The 23,311-nt window shown below is 31.4% G+C and overlaps 1 protein-coding gene across 1 annotated transcript; it reads right to left on the bottom strand.

The window, feature by feature from the left end:
• Positions 1–2,076: 2,076 nt before the first annotated feature.
• LOC123907219 (armadillo repeat-containing protein LFR) lies at positions 2,077–9,972 on the bottom strand. Its single transcript, XM_045957400.1, has 8 exons — positions 9,410–9,972; positions 7,865–8,034; positions 4,872–5,014; positions 4,487–4,743; positions 3,620–3,725; positions 3,387–3,525; positions 2,869–2,996; positions 2,077–2,716 (listed from the first exon to the last, which is right to left on the bottom strand). The coding sequence occupies exons 1-8, from the start codon at positions 9,591–9,593 to the stop codon at positions 2,461–2,463; spliced, it is 1,383 nt and encodes a 460-aa protein (XP_045813356.1). The 5' UTR covers positions 9,594–9,972; the 3' UTR covers positions 2,077–2,460.
• Between the last annotated feature and the right edge of the window lie 13,339 nt (positions 9,973–23,311).

Below are 23,311 nucleotides of genomic sequence, written 5' to 3'. Positions count from 1 at the left end.
CAATTTATCATTAGAAATCATTAGAAAGTTACTATGAATCTAAAACTTGTACTCCATTGTAACCACTACACACTAGTTTTGTTGTACACACGTGACAATACTCTTTTTGATTAAAACAAAAAACACTTTAACAAATTTACACAAAGAAACCTACGAAACAAAACCTACATTCATTTCACTTGTTTCTAATTTACATTACTTTCAAGTTCAATTGTCCTATTGAGTGATTGATCGATAAACAACTTCAAAAGTAAAGAGAAGTTGCTTCATTTTGCTCAATTGTATCCTTCAGATTTATCTCATATTCAACTATTGGCTCTAGATTCTCAGTTTGGAAATTATTTCATAGATATATGCTCTCCAAATGCATTTTTAGTATTAGAGAGATTAGTGATCTTAGTTTAAAGTTGGTGGAAACAAGAAAATATATTGTTTATCCGTTGGTATATTTGGTTTTAGAGTTGTCTTTTATACTACATATGGCAACTCCATCAGTTGAAAGAGTTTTCTCTGCTATGAAAATTATCAATAATGAGTTGCGAAATCGCATGGGAAATCAATGGTTAAATGATTGTTTAGTTACTTATATAGAGAGATGTTTTTATTGAGATTGAAAATGAAAAAATCATTCAATATTTTCAAAATATGCAAGGTCGTCGAGAACATCTCTGATGTATATTTATGATCTAAAAATGAAATGTAAAAATATATTTAATGCTATAAATTTAAATATAGTGTCCCCTCTATTTGAAATTTATGGCTCCGTCACTGCTACCAACCACCATAAAGATCCGCCCCTGCCCGCACGATCTCATCAAAGTGTTCTCGGATAAATAGTAGTAATTTTAAATAAATAATAAAATTGTGTAGGACTTCAATAGTTGATAAAGTTATCCTTCAAAAGATTTAAGATTTATTTTGATTTTACAAAAGTAAAATTTCAATCTTTAAATTTGAAGTAGTATCGGAGGGTTGTAAATGTGTGACTGTGCGATTCCACACGGTCAGCAGAGGATCAAGATATATTTTTATCCGTGTAGATAGGGATAACATGCAGCACTACAATCGTGGTGGCCTTTTGCCAAACCCCACCTCCCCTATATTCCTCCCACCCTCTCTAGTGCCCTACCCCCTTGCCCCCACCCTCTCTAGTGTCCTACCCCATTCCTTTATCACCACCTCTTTCTCCCAACCACAAACCACTTCACGCAAACTATGGACTATGTGATATCTGTGTAGTTTACTGCCTTCTGACAACAACACAAATTAAGAATAATAGTAATTTTGTTGTTAAAAAAAGAAGTTATTATAAGCTAATATAAAACGCAAAAGAGCTGAAAAAAATTGACAAGTACTAAATTTTAAGTTAATGTTAACAAACAAATCTTTTATAGTCATATGAGCTTATAAGTCATTAACTAGCTTATTGTGCTAGTCAAAATATGGCTTTGTTGAGCTAGACAACAGTTTTCCAAAAGAATATCTAAATATTTATTAAAAAATATAAATAAAAAGTTAATAATTAATATATTAAAGATACATTTTTGTCAAAATGGTTATTTTATTATCAGTATATTAACATGGGAGCTTTTAGGGTACATTAAAAAATTCAAATGTATTGATACATTAAATCATTAAATTAATAAATTAACAATTATGCTAATTATTTTTATGAATAAAACATTTATTTCCAATTATTATATTCAAGAGATAATAATATCATTAAAAGGAAGAAAAAAAAAACCACTTTTTCTTCATTTCATATATGACTTGAATTTTGAATTGTTTTCGGATTCATATATGATATCTTAGCTTCAAATTTTGTTATGTCACTTATTTTTTTACTCAAAGGTCATTGTTTTGGCAATGTATTACACGATTCCTAATAACGATTTTGATTCACTATTCAAAAAATAAAATCTTCTAATTCATGATTTGAATCTCAATTTGATAAACATGTCATAAAGTATCAATTACCATAAGAAAATACACGGAATGATTTGCTGTGAACGATTCGCTTATATGTCAGCTACTAGCTTAAATATCAGCACAAAATAAAACAAACAGGAAGAAAAGTGCAGGTAGATATTTCATATTATCTTCGAAGATGTGAAGCACGAAATTCAGTTTTGCTAAAGAAAAATGAACAATACTCGTTCAACGCATAGGGTAATCGCCCTTCAGAAGGTGCAACCACACTTTCTATCAACACAACTAATAACTTAAGCTTCTAATCTTCACGTCACTTTGCGTCAGTTGCAGTGTGTAAGTGAAAAGCTTGTCATCATACAACTTGATTACACTCAATATGGTACAATCATAGACATAGAATAGCATAAATATACATTTTGAAACTTCAAATGAATCAGTTATTAAAGAGCTATCCAAGTTGCCAAACCTAGAGCTATTTCTATCACTAAACGAAACCACATCAAAGATCGACAATTACAGAGTTAGGAGTTACATACCCCAGATGCCACGTGCTGATGCCACTTTGTTACCTGGTCGAGATGTTAGTTCGTACAATATCCTCGCAAACGTATCAGAATATCTGTTATCTGTGAAAAGTATATCTGCAAAAGCATTCTCATAGGCAAGCAACAAAATTCTGTTCTGTGGCTCAGAAACAAGACTCTCCAATATCATGGCAGCTTTCCGGCAAACTTCTGGAACAGGATGCGGTGCCTTTATCACTTTGAGCAATCGATCTATTGCCCTGAAATTTGGGGAATTCTAATCAATTAGAATTACGATTTCTTGGCACAATTTAAAGGAAACTATCCTACCATGATTTTATCTTTTCACAGTGCCACAAATATATACATATATATTGGAAGACAAAAAAAACAAACAAAATTAGTAGATTACCATCGTTCACTGGCAATCTTCAACCTGCAGTCCATATTAACTTCGGCAAGGTTATAGAGTGCACCTATAGCAGCTGCCTGTGCATCGGATGCGGGTAAGCTGATAAGGTCGATCAAACGTTTGTGTATCTGCATTAACCAAATCGATGATCATTATTTTTGCAGCATAAATATATTTTTCGTCCAAATAAATATACCACTTTTATTTTTGCAGCATAAAAATTGCTATTTATACATACAAATATATCACATGTACCAAAATACTTCAATTTGTCAATGTAATGTAGAATCTCCCTTTTTCCATATATTTATGATTCATATTTCAGTAAATGCAATATGGGCCAAAATTTACAGGAAATAAAACAAAATTACAAGAACCAAAAGCAAAACTATAAATTGTTCAAGTAAAAACAATAAAAATGTATAGGGACTACAAAAAAATGATGGTTATTTGCAGACAGAGAATATATTAAAACCAAAAAATTAACAAGGTAAAACATGCATAAATAGAAGTTTTACCTGTGGAAAAAACGGAATCAAGAAAGGTTCGTTGTCAGGATTAATGATCAAACGCCCAAGTAATTCAGCAGCAGCACAATGCCAGGCTTTGACAGGAGAATTCAATATCCCCATGATGGCCTGAACTGCACGTTTCTCTCTGTAATTAATACAGCCATTCAACCAGTTACAGAGAATTACAATGGCATCATTGGCATGCAAGAAGAACAATTGAAGGTGGATTAGTCACTTACGTTATTTTAATAAATGAAGGCTTGGATGAGCTGAATATTCGAAGATCCAGTAATGGAGCCAAGTTAACAATTGTCTCTAGAGCATTTGTGACAAGTTCTTCATCCTCTATCAATACAAAATAAAATATAAACTTCTAATGATGTGCCAATACATAATTGGATGATAATGTTAAGAGAAATAAAAACTTCATACTTAAATAAGATATTTAGAAAGTTTAAGGCAGCTACCAGAAACTAGAAATTTCGCTACAATGGGGTTATTTAAATTTAAGATGCTCGATAAACAATTAAATTTTCAAATGATGGCAACTATGTAAACAGAATCTGGGATGAAACTGGTCCTAAAAAAAGTTGAACTCAAAGTTGGTTTTTGTCCGCCATACCAAATTATCTCTAGGATATAAAAAATAAACCGAATGGGTTTTCGTTAGTTTGTTTTGTTCATCAAATGGATTAGTTCAACTGTTCAAATTTTGAAAAGGTTCAGAAGGCTAGCGAGAAAGATAATATAGTACGAGCATTTTTCTCCAACCAATAAATGCACCAAATGTAAATTATTATGGAGATTCTATGGTACATTGACAAATTAAAGGGTTTCAACTTTCAATACAGTTTTTTTTAACTAATAAATTAATTCTCATTTTTGTGAATCAAAGAGATATTTGCAAAATCTTGTACTTTAAGGAAAATCATTTCATTAAAAAACATAATTTCAGTTGATGTGGCAACTGTAAAACCTAAGACTGTAAACTAAAACAGATTATAACAAATCTATGTAGGGATTATTACCATTATAATTTATAATCAACAATAATTTGTGCAAAACTGAAAATGAACAGGTTAGATTCGACCAGCAATAATTCTCACCTACAGTGTGATCTTCAATGCATTGGAAGGCTGTTTCCATACAATGACGATTTTGGGCCATTATAACTTCATTATCTGGCATGAAAGAGAAGTTCCTAATGACATTTGAAGCACCAACAGCACATAGCTGTTTTTCTGCTCGCCCTTCATCGTCTAAATTAAATAGACCATCTTCATCAAACCGCAACTCTGAAAAACGAGGTTTTGTCGTGCCATTCTGCTGTGTTGATTCTGTACTAGCAGAGCCAGATCCTAGGCTGCATTAAGAGCAATATCCTACAATGTGACTCATTCTCTCTGCCGGATACAACATTTTTGGAATGAAATTGAAACATATAACCCATGCAAATTTGGAAACTAAAAAGACATTTAAGAACATGTTTACCTAGAACGGTGGAGAGTACCAGTAGAGCCCAATCCCTGATACTCATTTCCAAATCCAGTTGCAACAGAATTTGAACCTAACGACCTGACCCTCGAGACTCTGACTAGTTCCTTTGGAAGTGCTATGTCACGCCAGTCATCTATCTGTTTTGTTTTATAACATGACAGAGTATCAAATATGGTAAGAATTTTGACAATAAATGCAGAAAGAACTTCAGCATGAAGCAACTTAAACAAATCTTCTTTGAAAATTTTCAGGCCCTGCTAAAGTAAGAAAATATTTAATAATGTCTTTGATATTATATTTCAGAATATATTAGTTTAGTTCTTAGGATCAACTTATAATCTTAGATTATTTATATTACTTATTAGGCTTAATTGCAGTTTTGCCCCTACCCCCAAAAAAGTTTCTCAATTGTGCGATTTTGGCCCCCTAGTTTGTTTTGAGCAATTTTACCCCCTCACATTCACTCCCTTTCTGATTTTTTAGTTCCCCATCCAATGTTGTGCTGACTTGGCCACTTTCATCCTTGTCATATTCCAAAGTGGACATTAGTAATAAAAATTAAAAAAATCACAAAATAGGATCCCCCGCATGCTCTCTGATTTTTTCCTTCTTTCCTCAGTACCGAAAACCTAGTCTCAATCCATCTCTACCCATATCAGAAGTTGAAACCCGTTTCGATCCAAACCTCAACGGCTTCAGTTTCAATGCATGCTCCTTCCTTAGCTTTTTATGTTTTCCAACAGTTTCTTATTCTCGCTTTGCAGCCTGTTAACCAATAGGATGATCACCAACCCATTATCAATGACAAGAAGGAAAAGCCATGCTAAACCAACCTTTTTTTTAAATGGCTAAAGTTGGTAATTAGTTGTTAGTGTTGGTTTTTTTTACCTCGCTAGGACTTGAACCCTGGACCTTTACTCCTTTCGCCCATAGCTCAAACCAGTTGAGCTACCCACCCCACCCCATGCTAAACCAACCTTGAATCCAACTTATTCTAAGTCAGACGAAGAGCAGGGGAAAGTAGTGCAAGTGGTGACAAGGATAAACGACCCAAAAAACTGTTCTAAGATAGTATCATTTTGTGAATGATACTATCTTAGAAAAAGATAGTATCATTTTGTGTTTCAAAAAAAAAAAGATAGTATCATTTTGTGGAACCTCCACCACATTCTTCTTAACCATATGATTCCTCTTCTTTTCATCAACTGCCACCGTTTTCAACATTAACAATTTCAGATGAGACCCTTCATTAACAATTGTCTTGCATTCTCCGTAACAATAAACGCAATTCATCTTGTGCAAGCAAACAGTACAGAATCTCTTATGCAAAAGGCCTTTGGAATTGGATGGGTTGTGGAGGATGTTGAGCTTTATAAAACGAGAAATGGTGGTTTATATATGATGGGGGTTGATATGGCATATGAATAGATAAAAACTTAAATTAGCATTTAACGTTTGAGACTCTCCAGCTATGGTGCTGATTTCTCTTGCTATTGGGTTCGTGAGATTAAAGGAGAAATGAAGAAGGGGAAAATAGAGCACAGAGGGAACTTGTTTTTTTTTTGTTTTTTTTTTAATACTAATATCCAATCTGGAATGTTACAACTTACAAAGCTGACAGATAATAAAAGTGGCCAAGTCAGTGCAAAATTGGATGGAGGCCTAAAAGATCAGTGAAAGGGTTAAAGATGAGGGGCCAAAATTGCTCAAAATAAACTAGGGGGCCAAAATCGCACAGTTGAAAAACTTGGGGGAGCTAAAGCTGCAATTAAGTCATTTATATCTATGTATACCTATAAATAGGTATTATTATTTAGTCATTTATATCAAATTATAATTTATCTTCTCTAATTAGAAGAGTTGCAAAAAAAAGTGATCAGTCTCACTATTTTTCACTTCTCTCTCTCTTCTAAACCAATCAAGAGAACTTCATTCTTTCTTTCCAACTTCTCTCTTACCTCACTCTCTCTTCCCTATTCTCTTCAATCAATTAGGCACTCGCACCCTAAGTGATTCAGAGAAGATATTCATTAGCTGGTCATTAATTAGAGTTCACAAAAGATGTAATGACCTCGCCAAAAACAACATTTGCATGAATAAAGCAGAAGAAACCTTCATTTACTACAAACACGACCTCCGTGTTCGACTAGAAAAGTCAAAGATTCTAAACCTGGTTGAGAGTAATTCCTAACATAACCTCTGGATGAAGGACTCAAAATAGACATACCTTGAACAATCCATGTAGTTCTTTCTATGAGTTTCTCTGATGTGATAGAGGGCTTTGCCCAAGAACTGATGACTTCAGAAATTTGCCATTAAAGACAAGAATAACCATAAACAGACAAAGATAAAAACCAGATGTGACACAGAAATAAGGCCTAAAAGTTGAGCACAAGCCATAAGTGCACAGAAACATAACCAACAAAATGAGGCGAACGGACAAGACATGCCTGATAATCAATGACACTGAAAGTGAGTTGGGCGGTTGACCAAATAAGGAAAAAGGATGAACTACATGAGCTGGCATAGCTCCAATACTACTTGCGTGCACTATAACACATGGATGTTTCAATAGCGGCAAGGTCTAATGTATAGCAGAGTGGCAGCCTCTGAATCTAGTGTAAGTGGCCAAACCATGAATGTGGCCAGTTTACAACACGAGTACATGGTTAGGGTTTCTTATTTGGGACTTTCGAGCTTGGGTTCTTTTTTATATCAGCCCCGAGTATGTGAGCTTTGATACTAACTTGATACTGCAAAAAGAATTCATTTGAATTACTTGAGAGATTGACTCAATAATTTTTATGTTTATTTATACTAAAATGTACAGCCTAAGATAGATAAAAACAATCTCTAATCTGATCTAAACCTATCCTATTTTGTTACAACAAAATATCTGTACGAAAAATATCATCACATAAATATCTCAACATACACAACAAAGATAAATGCAAGTCGTGGAGTAAAACAAGATTGGTAGCACATACAACTTGAAGAAGTGCATCAAGCAAACCGGGGATTTTTGTTAGAGGAGTTGCATCCTTGCGCATGTCATCCTTTTCTTTAAAAGAGAGAATTGTAAGAGTATTCAATGCCCAGAACAGCTCACTCTTCAGACCACTTTGAAGAGCCAAAACAATTCTTTTATTGTTTTGATCTGCAAAAATTTAAAAATGACCATTTAGAGCCAGTTTGGACAAGCTTTTTCACAAGCACTTCTAGAAAATAAACTTTAAAATGGTCTTGAAACAACTATAAGTATTCTAAAGAATATCATAAGTTGAAATTGAAAGCAACTCTGCATCCCAAATTTTTACCAAGCTGTCACATTTAGTGTCTCTATAAATAACTCTAAGCTTATAATGGTTTTTTTTATTTTTTAAATCAATATAAGGGTTTTTATGAGTTAGAAACTAAATACTTTACAGATAAGAAACTCCTCTAAGCTAGAAGCTAATCCAAACCAAGCTTTAATCAGTTATTCTAAAACAATAATCCACCAGAGACTAATTATAAATCAATATTATCCATACAAAAATAAATAAATAGCATACACTAGCCAAAAGACACCCTCTTCCTTTGTTCTATTAAGTTTGCATTAATGAAGCTAATACTAATACACCTCGAGCCTCTTGCAACATAAAATTAAGTGGTCCATCATGAACAACCGAACTAACTACTAGCTTGCCAAAATTGATCCCTTTTTGGGGTCAGATTTAATTGGCTTATTTGAATGTATCTACAGACATAAGCACTTGTGAGACTATTTGGGCGAAATTATAAAAATTGGAAAAAAGTTATAGCTTATATGAAAATAGTTTCTTTTATTATATATTTTGTTATAAAAATACTTTATGCATAAAAAAAGCACTTATGCTATAAACACTTAATTAAGTTGTTAATCCAAATAAGATCTTGGCCTCTACTTGGCAATGCAAAATTTTGAGCTTATAGAATTATAGCTTATACGCTCATATGACAAAAAAGACCCATTTGGTAACATTTTTTTCTCACGAGCTTAGAGCTTATTTTTACTAGCTTATAGCTTATTTTTTCGCTCAATTTTACCCCTATCATCTTACTAGAAAGAAAATTAGATATTAAGTTAACATACCCTTTTTATGTCATTTCATATTTATACCATAGTTTGCCCGCTAATTTTACCAAATGCTACAAATTCAATCAGCTACCTTGTCAATTATAAGCTAGCTTAGAAGCTAATACCTATAAGTTCATCGGCGCTATAAACTAGCTTATCAGTTATCCCTGTTTTTTACCAAACAGAGCCTAGTCATAGTCTGTAAGATTAACTCTCAGGCCAGTTACTGCTCAAAGTTTACTCCTACTAAAACTACATCAAATTACTGTTACAAAAATTGATCACCTAAGTTTCAGTAATGAAAAGAATAACATTCTATAAAAAATAAAAAATAAATAAATAACATTGTTAAGCAGAAAATTCAGTGCAAAAAGGAAGACTAAACAATTTCAAAAAATCAAAACAATAGGAAAAGAAGAAGCTGTGAACTAACCGGCAAAGGCACTATGAACGTGAAGAGAAGGGCCAAGAAGGGTCGATGGAGCAGCCGAATCAGCCGCGGCGGCTGCGGCAGCTGCACTGTTGTTGCCGCTTCCAAAAGGACGGCCTCTCTTTGCCGGTGTTGCTGATCCACCGCCGGTGGCGCCACCGACCTTGCTTTGGTCTCTCTTCTGCATATTCTCTTTTTAGGGATTTGAATTTGATTTTCGAGTTTTTTATGCAATTGCGATTTTGATTTCTTTGGGTCTTAGTTGGGCTTCGTTTTGGGTTAGTGACCCATAAGACATTGATTCGGATCAGGCCCAAGTAATTTTGTCAACACTTTGTACTTGAAATATTCTTATTAGAAAAGAACGGATTTTTGGAGAACCCGGGTTCGATTCCTGGATGTAACAATTTTTTTGTCAGACTTTACTTACCTCACGGCCGAACTCTAGACTATTATGGTCCCATTTCCCTAGGAACCAGAGGATTCTAAAAAAAAAAAAAATTGTTAAAACCTTGAGAGGAGTATAATGACTCAAGCCAAAACCACTTAACCAATTCTTTTACTGTTGTTGTCTCATATTGAGAATGGATTTTCTTACGTATTTATATATGCGACATGCGATATTAAAGTGTGATCTGTCAATATTTAAACTAATTTTATTTAAATTCTTCATGTGTTTTTCTTTCTTGATAAATGTTGATAGATCATACTTTATTCTCTAAGTGTGAATTTTACACCTCAATGCTTATGTTTTTCATTTTTCTAATGAAAACTAAAATTGAGTGTTTAATTTTTTTAGCCTAGTATTTTAATGGCTAGTCTCACATTTTTAAATGTGAAAGAGTGTGAAATCTTGAATTCTACTTGGACCGCTGCAAATCAATGTCTTTACGGCTTATATAACTGAGTTGTAATTACGGATAATTTATTTTAATGTGAGTAATTAGTTAATTTTTTTATAATAATATATTTATGGTTTATTTTGGCAAAATAATTTACTTTTTTTATTATTATTACTCTACTAATTAAAATGGGGTTGAGATCCTCTCTATTTTCTATCATTTCCATTTCTTCCATTACCAAAGTTTATAAATGTTTTTGGGTGTATAAAAAATATTTGGACCCACTTAATATCACATTTTTGCATTTATATTCCCAAAACTATTTAATAATGATATGACTTAAAATGGATTTTTTTTTTTTACACATAAAATGGTATGGCTTAAAATTTCACTTTAGCCCTAAAAATATGTTTGGCCTAACTTGAAAAATATATGATGTTTTCTCTCCCGACCCCCCGCCTTTCTTTTCTATCCCTAAATTTCCATTTTTGCCCTTGGGGATACTTCGGTTTGTACAAACCGAATTTTTTTGTCATGCTCAAAAATTTCAGTTAATAGAAACCAAAATTTTGTGTTCCAAATTTTTTTCTGGATTTCCTGCATAAATTCAGCATCAGACCCTCAACTTCCAAAATTTATTTGAAATACTAAACGATGTCCGATTTGAGTAAACGACCACTCGTTGAAAAGTTTAGGGTGTCAAGATTACAAATATAATTTTTCTTTTGAGGGTTAAATATCCAATTGGTTCAGTTTGACTAGATAATGGGTATTGGTACAGAAACAGAGCAGAAACTTTTCTCAAACTTGTAGGTAGATTTTCGCATACTATACTTAATGAAATTTAACAATTCATGTGTCAATCCCGTAGTAAATTTTGTCTTCTTTACACTAGATTAAAAATCATTAGCATACGACTTATATTCAGAGAGATATGCTAAATTTACCACAGGTAGCTCTATACGAATTTTCACATAAATCTTTCTTCTTTTCTTTACATTTATGTTATTTCGGTTTATATAAACCGAAATTTTTTTTCCATGTTTAAAAATTTTGATTTGTATAAACCGAAATAAGTTGGCCAATTTTTTTCAAAATACAAGGGCCAAAATGGGATTTTATGGGGTATAAAGAAAACCCTTGAATCCGGAGAAAAAACATCAAAATATATTCAGCCTCCAATCCCTCATGATCCACTTCTTTTAAACAATGAAAATTCAAGACTAGACTAGACTAGATGATTTATCTTACCAGACTATTTATTTATGGAATAATCCTACCATACTAATAATGAAGTGGGATCATGGATGTGGACCTTATGTTTCCTCAACTGTTTGATTGATTATAATTGAATTGAATAAGATATCATTATTTTTCCAATTGAAGTTGAATCATGGATGTGGACACCTTTTGTCTATAAGCATACTTTTTTGAGAATACCGACCTTTAAAATCATATACTCCACATCTATATTTATAAATAAAAAAAATAAACAACATAAATCATATAGTATATGTGATAAAAAATCATTTTTAATATAAGATATTTAATTTCTATGGTGTCCTAGATGTTTTCATTATTTGTCAAAAGAATGGACAACCAAGTCATAAAAAATTTCACCTATTAAATTTCATGTTTAAAATAATATATACAATTAAACAATTTGTTAGTATAATATAATGTATGTTTGGTATAACGTTTAGTATCTCCTACATAAGTTACCTAGTGTAGTTTGAAATATCCACCATAATACTAAACATAAAATTAAGTAGTTTGGTTTGAGTTTCCATGAAAAAAAGAAAAAGGGAAAATGGACATTTACAACTAACTTTATGGCTACATAGCCAAACCAACAAACTTGTGGTTCAAAAAATTCAAGAAATCCCCACCTAGAAATCTAAGGTTTTTGCTAAGAACTTGATCATAGAGGACCTACGTCTTGTGTTACTTTTTCCTTAATAAATTGATTAAGTGGTGTTAGTTTGGATCATTGGAGGGTGTTTCTCTCAAGTTTTCAAGTTCGGTGTCAATTTTGGTAGTTTAATTCATATAGACCAAAAAAATTGACTTTAAATGGGACACTGTAAGTGGACGGTGAGATTGGTCCCCTCTAATTAGTCGATCCTATGACTGGATACCGATTAAAAAAAATGATTTTAGCATGTTTTAAGGTAATACTAGGTTTTATAGTATAAATTAAACTTAGCACAATTTCCTTTAGTTTATCATCTAGTTGCTTCCATTTGTATTTTATCATTAATTGTTAATATGGCAAACTTTGTTTAATGATGTTATACTTTACTATATTGTACCTCTGATTAAAAGGGTTAGTAAAATTACTACTACTATGTATTTGAATTGTTTTGGACTATGCATTCTGAAATATTCTCTAGTAAATGATTGAGGTTAAAGCAGACACCACGTCTATAGTTACTCACTAAATGACAAAATAGATAGCCAACTAGGCATTGTAGAGCCAGTGTGTAAGGTAGAGTTCTATGAGTTCAAAGACCACAAAATTAGGATGAAAATGGGTAGGGTATGGGTAGGGTACTATAGTACCCATTCTTATATTTGCGGATTGAAAAAATACTTGTATCTATCCTCATATCCGTGTGGGTAACAATTTTTGCCCCCGTCCTCATACCTTATGGGTACCTAGATACTCATACTCGTACCCGTTACTCGCATTTTTACTAAAAAATCAATTGATCAATTATAAAATATCATATAATTTTAATAAGGCTTAAATATGTTAATAGTCCCTCTAATTGTAACAAATTTTGGTATTAGTCCCTGCAATTATTTTTGTTTGGTTCAAGTCCCTGCAGTTTGTAAAAAATTTGCTTTAAGTCCCTGCCGTGAGTGTGTCGTTAAAAAAAAGTTAAAACTATTAGAGTGCCACGTGTCCCAATTATTTCATGCCACATGGCACAGTAAAAGTTAATTTTTTTTGCTATTTCCTTTTTTCAAAATTTGTTTTATTATTGTGTAAAAAAAAATGGAAATGAAGAAAAACAAATATCAATATCTTCTTCATTCCTGAACCTTCAACCTTCATCTTCTTTCCAAAACATTCACCCTCCATCTTCTTCTCTCCAAAACCTTCATCATCCCCACCCCGCAATGTCTTCCTCATCGTTGATCCAAATTCCCGACGGGTTCTTCTGCAGCGAATGGAACGCGACGGCGAAGTCGCCAGCAGGAGGTTTTATAACGGTGGCACTAGCTATAATTCAGGACTCATCTGATACTAATTGGATCTCTTAACTAAATTCATTTTGTGAGAACTAGAATTATAAATTCAAGCAAGCTCCTCCTAAAGTCATAATTCAAGCAAGCTTCTCTTATGCTTCTTCTGTTGCGTCGCCGTATTCCCGGTCAGGAAAAAGGGGAATAGCAAAAAAATATTAACTTTTACTGTGCCACGTGGCGTGAAATAATTGGGCCACGTGCACTCCATTAATTTTAACGTTTTTTTTAACGTCACACTCAAAGCAGGGACTTAAAGCAAATTTTTTACAAACTGCAGGGACTTGAACCAAACAAAAATAATTGCAGGGATTAATACCAAAATTTGTTACAATTACAGGAACTATTAACATATTTAAGCCTTTTAATAAAATAAATTGAGCAATGTGACAAAATGTTACCACACCACTCTGGCTCCTTAGGCTTTCTCTTATATGGCCATAAATTTGCAATTCATCATATTTATTCCTCTAAATTTTTATGGTAGGTCCTTAGTTTTTCAACCTTATTAATGCATTTTTTTCAACCTTACAATCAATATTTTTACTGAGTGAAATTATACTCTCAAAACTATTAATGCATTCTCTTAGTAACCAGAATTTTAGAATTTAGGTGCTATTATGATTAAGAGAAGATTGAAATCATTTTATGTTAGAACTAACTCTCAAACAAATTAACCAGATTAAATTGGTGGAGGGAAAAAATTTCTACAATTCATGAGGAGAATTACCTTTATAATTATCTTGTGTTCGATAAAGTTACAATAGTTCGATAACTCGTTGAAATTTTAAAATATAATTTTTGTTAAAATTCCAGTACAAATACACAATTAATTAATTTTTTGAATTATTACCTATGTAAATGTCAATGTCATAATACACATTGCTTTAAAGGGTCTATGGGGTCTTAAAATTCACATAATAGAAATTTCTTGTTGCTATCCATCATTTTCTTAGGATAACTGTCCTGACAGCTACTAATTTGGAGAATTAATGAGAGAAACATAAGAAATAACTTTTTTGCAATGGGCCAATAATTAGCATTTGCTAATCTTTATATTGCTAAATACAATGTCTTCAAATCATACAATATATTAGCTATTTTTCTTATGGGTTATGCTAACCAGTGTTCCCGGGGCACTAGTTAAGGATATTAAAAGGAGTAATTTTTGCATTGAAAAGAGCATTTTTTATACTTATAAAAAGTAGATTACACAATTTCCAATATATTCATACTTTATTTAGCTCCTTAACCAGTATCCCAGGAGCACTAGTTAGCATTTTCCTTTTCTTATTAATCATGATATATGATCCACCCTTATCAACTACTAGCTTCTATTATGGGCCCTCTAGTTATACTAATATAATATAATAACTTGTGTTTTTTCAAGCATGTAGTGTTGATTGCTATTTTTGCAAAAGGCACTTTCCTTGACCCTCCTTGTCGATCTTGTGACACATTAGTTGTTACTAACTTTCAATGTTTCTTCATACATATCCCTAAATTTTTGTTGTTAATAATTCCTCATAATGAGTTTTGCCTATTATAAAAGGAGATGTGAGTTTTTTTTATTTGGCGAAAACTGAATACTTCATCTGATCCTTAATATATGGTCTAGATACATCAATGTTTCAATGCATCTAAAAAGTAAAAGTTTTCTTATATTAAGGACCGAAGGAAGTATCTTCTATGCTTAAAAACTAATCATTTGAATTTTATGAGACTAAAATGAATGTCAAATTCTCTTTTAAGAGTTTTAATACTACTACGTGCTCAAACCAGAAATTAAATTCAAAATTTTGATTAGGTTAGAAAAGACCCGCGCCAAGATATGAATTTCTTTGTTCTCATCTATACTTGTTATTTAGACTTTGTAAGTGTGATGGTATGGTAGGGTATTAATTGTAGTAAAGATAATAATCTTATAATTAAAAAAAAAATTGAAGTTAAAATTGAAGCCGATGTTTTAAAAATTGGTGTTGAACCAACTAGTTGGTCAATTAAATGAAGAGATTAATTTGGGTTGAACTTTATTGAATCGCAATTGAACTATAGTTGAATTATGGTTGAACTTTGGTTTAAACTATTGAACCAATTAAATTATGACTCAAATGTTTATTAAACTCTATCCTTGACTCCATGATTTGAAAGAAACAAAATCCGGAAATTCTTTTCTACAAGATAATCAACTACAAAAATTCATCTTAAATTGCTAGGGATCAAAACATGGGAATTTTTTTCCATATTTCCAAATTTATTTTATTATCCCATGAAACTATAAAGTGTATGAATTAGCTTCTCAATTTTACAACCCAATATCTTAGTTTTTTTGTTGGTATTACATACCAATATTGTTCTTACATAATTAAAGTGCTAGCTAGGAAATAAAATAATATAAGATTGTGGGGCTTTATTTTGTTATTATTTTATTTTACTAAATGAATGTGAGGAGGAGGTTCAACCACACATATATGGAAGGATAAAATAATAATAATAAAAATAATTAATTTAAATTTCAATCTCCACCTGTTCAACAACGATGAGAACATATTATAAAGGGTTGATTCCAATGTCTTTGTAAAAATCCCTTTCAATCTCTTATAAAAAAAATAAAAAAAATCCCCTTCAATCAAATAAATAAATAAAATAAGTTAGAAATTTCTTCTCACCCAATTAGTGGTCTTTTTAAGGAAATTCAAATCCATCTAGAACTTTACTTCAATGTCAGTTTAATGTTGAATAATTGGCTCAACCAACTCACATAACATAGCGTTATCTGATAGAGATAACTGAACCAATACCTTTTAAGCATAGTTTCAACCATATTTCATCTCAAGAGATAGTAGTAGTAATTTCATGTACAATTAGTCAATTATTAATTGGTCTAAGCCTTAAGGTCATAGTCAATTTTCTTACCCTAAGCTTCCCTCTAAGTAGATATATTTTCCACTTCACTTTTTTTCTTTTCTTATTTACATTGTAGAATAAATTACAAATTTAGAGTCTGATTGGATGCCTTTAAATTTTATCTTTATAAATAGTTTTTTTTGTAAACTACCTTGACAAACTTTGGACCGATTCATACCACTCAAGGGCCAATATATATTGAGGTCCAATATGATTCATTCATATTCATTTAGAGACTCATCACTCCCTATATTGTATCATCCTTAACGGATAAATGACATTTGCATGGATGTATTGTCCTCAATTCCACTCACGTAAAGGGGCCTACAAGACTGTTGAGCATATTTTCATGCCCACGCCTACATATATATGCCTAAATACTCACTCTCAAGGTACACATATTTTACTCAATTCATACACACTTATATTGAGTCGTTACTGACTTAAGCATTAGAATGTTAACATTTTTGTATGTATCATTTCCCGCTGTGTTTACAGCTCGCAACCACCATCAAGACTGGAAGAGCAGCCTAGTTCGAATAATGTTTCTTTTTTACGTAAGCTCGAATATAAATTAATTCAATCAGACAATTGGTCTCTTTTATTAAGCTTATCAATTTAGTCTTTGAATTTGTAGAAAATTGTCATTTTGATCTTTATGGTATCTATCTAAATTTTATAATAAAATCCAAAATTCAGTTGTTTCTTTTAAGACCTGAATTTCAACATTATTAATCACATTAGTTTATTTTTTTCCCAAGATAATCACATTAGTTTATATTTGGTCTATATTATTGACTAAATACATTATTTTTTCAATGAACCTAAAAAATGAATTTTGCTTATAATTGTATCCGGAGGGAGTAACAAACAATTTTTTAGACTAATCAATTAGAAGATTTATAGATCGACTACTAATATTACTAAAGATTTTTAATATGTGGACAATTTTAAAGTATTAATAATCTAAGAGATTTTATGTAATAAATTATATTTTATTATTTATCTACGAGATCTTCACATCGATAATGAAATTCAAACTCATATTTTTATAGAATACGAGCAGAATAATTATTAACGAGATCAACTTATATCTGCCAATTTTTATCTCTTTATCATTTCAAGAGTTGCACGATTTTTTATTTTTATGCAAATCAAGGGTTGTATAATGTTAATTAATAGAAAACAAATTAAAGAATATCCATTTTATAAGATAAGGTCTAACTTGTGACAAATTAGAAGCTTAACAAATTGAGAATTATTAATTAAATATGGTTTAATTTAATTAATATTTGAATGTGTGGGGCACTTAACCTTTGTAAACAATGAAATCCCATTAGCACTGGCTACACTGCCAGTGTGCCTGAAAAGGCAACTAAACAACATAAACATAATAAGAGCTGGAGAGTAATTCTGTACCAAAAAAAAAAAGTGACATGACTCCTTCTTTGGCATATTCTTTGTAGCTGAAAATAGATTCTATATAATCACAATGGATTCAAAAAAGGAAAATGGTCCTAAACTATGAAAATGATAATATCAAGATAGTGCTTATTTCATTATGGCAAACATGTTTAAAGGCATTGAGACAATTACTAGGGTTGCACTACCACTATAGCACACAGAAAGAGACTCTTGTACAAAATGTGTAAAGGAATCAAAATTCAAAAGTGAAAAACCTTTTATTTTCTAAGACTTTTTTAAAAAAATATATGACCTCTTTGATTAAATCATGAAAATTACAAAAGTTGATTTGAAATGTGATCTTAAATTTGTTAATAAAGATAATATTTTACAAGTATGTTTTATCTTAATTATCCAATTTTTAGAGAATGATACTCTGATAATATATTAAAGTTTGATAAAAGATTGTTCTAACTTGAATTTGAGCTCCGGTTATCCTTAATAATTTGTTTTTAAGTTGAAGGTCATTAGTTATTTAAGTTCAATCGCTTAATTTATGTTCTTGTTATAGTATTTATTGTTGGTAGCATAAATATGTAAAATAATTATACAAAAAAAAAAAGTAAAATAATTAAAGATAGGCAGATAATAAAACAACTAATACATTTTAAAAAAACTAATTAATGGAAGTCAAATTAAAGTGGTCGAGTGTGTGGGCTGCTAGTTGGCATTTCATGTGGAAGCGAAGAAATAAAGCGAGTTTTAGTGACGATTGTTGGTAGACCTTAGCATCTGTGGCGGCCTGAGGAGAGATGGGTTTGTCTGGTATGAATTGTGCTAACAAAGGCGAGCATAAGGCGAAGTGTGATCGTTTAATCTAACATTTGGATGGTAACTAGTTTGGTGGTTTTCTAAGAATCTAGGGTGGTGCAACGGTTACATTGCGAAGTTGTGGATTGTTTTAGAGGGGTTGCATCTTGCTAGTGAGACGGATTTTGGGAGAACGGATAGTATATTAATTGTTTTGTATTCTTAACACTTTGAAAACCGACATAGGGAGTGTTATTGGTTGGAGATTAACTCAAAATATTCAAAGACGGATCATTATTGATTGGAAGGTCAATGTGTGTCATGTTTACCGTGAAACCAATTTTTTGTTGATGCTCTTGTAAACACTGGGTGCGATCAGAAGCACCTACTTTAATTATCAATGAACAATGTCCTATATCTGCCTCAGTCATTTCATTTTAGTTAATGTTATGAAGATAATTATTAGTTTTTTCTTTTTCAGAATTCAGCCCTCTTTACATCCGAAAATCCGAAAATTAACACAGTTGAAAAAATCTCCGATACTTACATTTACAATATTCAGTCTAAAAAAAAATTACTACTATATTATAGGATCATACTAGTATCAAACAACTGGTTTCTAGGAATCCTATAGCTGTAGCAGCAGAACATTGAAGGCAAGCATTATATGTAGAAGCAGAGCTTCATGATCCTAATCCTAAGGTTAATTTAATTTTTGTAACAAATTTCTCTGCCTATTTCTGATTCCATTCATATAAATAAATATTTTCCCAAAGAAGTGATGCAAGCTGTCCTATATTCATTAAATTAATGAATTTTATGCCTTTTTTTTTTATTGATGTTGATTGTATTGTTTCCCCACACTAACTCCACATAACAATACCTAGCTCATGACCCAATAGTATGAAAGATAAACTTAAAGTATTGAATTTCCTAATAGGGGTAACATTAAGTGATACTAGTATGTAAAATTTTACAGTGTCCATTTTTGTCTAATCATCAATTATTTATTTATTTATTTAAATGAAAACAACATTTTACTTTCTTTCTTTTTTTTATCTTTATATGCTTATATTTTAGATAGCAACATTTAACCAAATTTTCACCTCATTGGTTTAGTGGTTTTGTCAATTGTGATTTTCCGCATAAAACTTTTTTTGTTCTCTTTTTACCATTTCGAATGGTGTTTTGGCTTATTATATGATGGAAGAACAATCTATATATAATAAGAGAGAAATTAAAATAATAACAATAATAAATTAATAATAATATAAACTATTTGTAAGACCTAACTCAACCGACAAATATCAATGATCAGGTATGACACTTTCACTCAAATTTGAATGTAAAACTTCGTAATTATATCTGAGCTTATTTCTGCAGACATAATATTAATATAATATAAGTTTTTTTTTGTTTTCACTATCAGTATCCGACTCATTGGACTATTTAATCTGATTTGGGGGTGAGTACTGACGTCAAGTAATTTCAACCCCCTCTCGAGGATCGAACCATGGTCCTTGCGGCCAAGTTCAACATCAATTACCATTGGACTAAGCTAATATAACAGTTTTTTGGTTCACAATATAATATGTTAGCATTAATTTACGTTAGAGGTGGGGTGGAATAACATTAATATGATCGTCCTTGATAATGAATATTCAATTCATGGAAGAAGTCTCTTTCTCCAATTTGTCATCAATTTTGTCACATTATCACATACAATTCAATGAGTCAGTTCTGGGTAACCAGTAACATTCATTAGTAAAATGGGTTTGCATCTTGTGGTCTTAATAACACAAGAGTGGACCAATCATAAATTATTCACCCCACAAGAATCAAATTATATGAATAATAATAATCTTAACAAATAAGAGAGGTGATAAGATAAGAACAAAAAATAATAGTAACAAAAAGAGAGGTTATTTTCAACCCAAAATAATTAATGAAGTGACATTTGTAATTTTATACTATAGTACTAATATATTAGACATTGATTAGAACATTTTGCTTGCGTAGGGTCACACTAATTAAGTTGATTTTTTAACTTAATATTTTTCTTACAAGATTATTGAACTTGATTGCGAGAGTTTATATTTTGAATGCCTTTTCTTTTGGAATATGAAAACTTAGAGACCAAGTCAACAATATTTTAAGTATTATGGTTGATTTTTCTTTTTCAACTTCATTAATGAAACTTTTAACTATAATTAAAAGTTAGCTAGTATGGTTTATCCTCTCCAAAAAAAAAGGTTACTACGGTTTATTGTACCTAGCTATGTGCTTGGTGCATGTATTTTCACTTATTAGAAATAAGTGGCTTGTTTTGTTACATGTTATATAGCCTATATATGGGTTTGGAGTTTTCGTCGCGGTTTAGTGATAACTAATTTGCATCGGAAAATATGTGAGATGTACAGTTTTCTAGTTTCAATTGAATTTTCTATATGTATAGAAGTTGAAATTTTGACAACTTGTTTATAACGCATTCAAATCTTCTTTTTTTTTTTATTAATCCTTTGGTTTTTTGGAGAAAGGGCTCTCAACAATCTAGATTCTCGAGTTCGGGTGCGAAATAAGTAAAATCTACTGAAAAATTGTATCGGCCAAAAATAAACTCAGTTTTTCTCAAACGATTCGTCCTAAAAATAACTCATTAAAATCTTTTACATGTTACTTAAGTCACACAAATTTATTGTTGGTAATAAAGCGGTATATCCTAATTCATGGAAAAGTCAACAATATGTTGATTTTGCTTTTATAAGACAGATGAAAATTACACTATATTCTATTAACAAATTCCTACTAAGAAAGAACTATAGCCTACAATCTTGTAAAAAAAAAAAATCCTCATAGGATAACAACAATTTGTCGCTAACATTAATAAATGTACAAAATATATATAGCAAGATGAGTGGTCATAAAGTTTGGAACCTAGATCCTAAAATGATCTTAACAATATATACATAAACAAGTGCGTGACCAACAATTAAGCTGCGGTATTATATTTCTTGATGCAAGCAACTTATTGACATATCAATCACCCCAATTTTATAAGATTAGATCGTACATGGTTGGATATAAATATTACTAATATGTTTGCTTGACGCAATAAATGTACAAGAATTCATTTTTTAAAATTGTATACTAATAATGTAAAAGAATTGAATTAGAAGAATTATATTGTTACAAGTCCTAATAATAGGAAAATGTCTTGTAGTTTAATTTGTGCAACTAGCAAGTGGCACGATAACTCCAAAATTTAGTTTTGCATGATCATGAACTTTGAACAACACATTTTGTGCACTTGCTTATTTACATATATAATGGAAATGATTGTTTGATTCAAAAAAAGATAAAGAAAAAATGGAAATCATTGCTAAGAATACAATTATAAATAAAAGAAAATTAAATACAAATAAATATTTATAATATGTGAATGATCTAATATTCTACAAATTAATTATATTAGGTATAAAGTTATTTCCTTTCTTTTGCTTTATACTTTGGAGAAACCATAATAGTGGGAACTAATTGAAGCAATCCAAAGATAACCCTTGAGATGAACACCTCGGATTTCAACTTGAGAAAGTCTTCTAATTTTTTTCTAATAAGAGAAAGAGTCTTCTATTATATAATGTCCAATAGTCATTGCCACATTAACACGTAAACCAAATGTAAAAGCAAGCTGATGGGCTATTAAAAATTGGTTATCTATTTAAAAACTAATTTTACTTACCCGTGATATGTTCCAATGATATTTTCAAAATAATTTAATAATTAAGTAACATTGGACTAATTGTAGTATTTTTTGTTCTAAAAATAAGAGATGTCATATTTATGAATTATGTTGGAAACAATTCCAATAGAAATTCTCAGTTATAACCTAATAGAATGTTTAACCGATGTCATTAGGTATTATTTCTCTAATTGAATTCATGCTTAAAAAAATTATTTGAGGTGAGAGTGAGTAATCGCGAAAATTTTATCGGATAAAATGGGAGAGAGTGTGTACACCAAAAGAATCGGGGGGCTTGGGGCTAAGAGACCTAAAAAAACTATTTAACCTAGCTTTGTTAGAAAAATGAGGATGGCGTCTTAAACTAGAAACAAACTCTTTGTGGCATTCCATTTTATTTCATGGATATGAAGTTAGGTTGGATGGGCTCAACAAAAAAAAAACTCATTGTACTAGAGGGACCTGAATATGGTGATGAGGGTCTCAAAGATAGGAGGTGAAGGGTGGTTTGCAAAGAACCTTAGAAAGTTGTAGGGGACGAAAGAAACACAAACTTTTGGTCGGAACCATAGGTGGATGGAGATAATCTAAGATCTCAGTTCAGTCATCTTTTTTATATATCTTTATATAAGAATGCATCGATTATATATCTTTATATCGGACGTAGATGGGGTAAATAAGATTTTATGAAGCTGGAGGAGAAGCCTATTTAGGTGGGAAGAGGAGTTAGTTGAAGTATGTAATGGAGTGGTGTTAGTAGTTGAGAGAAGGGCCGGAGAGAGTGGCAAGTGCCAGTGGGGAGATTCGAGTTATATGGTTAAAGAAGTGTATGTACGATTAACCGAGGAAGACAACATTGAAGTAGAGTGGGCCAATAAAGTGTGGAACATCCTTTAATTCCCGCTAAAATGTTTATCTTAGCTTGGTGTCTGATCTATGCATAAACTTCCA

This window comes from Trifolium pratense, linkage group LG1, assembly GCF_020283565.1.
Source record: "Trifolium pratense cultivar HEN17-A07 linkage group LG1, ARS_RC_1.1, whole genome shotgun sequence".
Lineage (NCBI taxonomy): Eukaryota > Viridiplantae > Streptophyta > Magnoliopsida > Fabales > Fabaceae > Trifolium > Trifolium pratense.
The sequence above is the reverse complement of the archived record's forward strand: the minus strand, read 5'-3'. Positions and strand labels throughout refer to the sequence as shown.

What these genes read in the sequence shown, in the direction of transcription:
- LOC123907219 (XM_045957400.1), bottom strand. Translation starts at nt 9,593, where the DNA reads ATGCAGAAGAGAGACCAAAGCAAGGTCGGTGGCGCCACCGGCGGTGGA. An exon ending in TTGATGCACTTCTTCAAGTT is followed by an intron (nt 5,015 to 7,864) that starts GTATGTGCTACC and finishes AAAACAAAACAG; the next exon opens with ATAGATGACTGGCGTGACAT. An exon ending in CATTGAAGATCACACTGTAG is followed by an intron (nt 3,726 to 4,486) that starts GTGAGAATTATT and finishes TTGTATTGATAG; the next exon opens with AGGATGAAGAACTTGTCACA.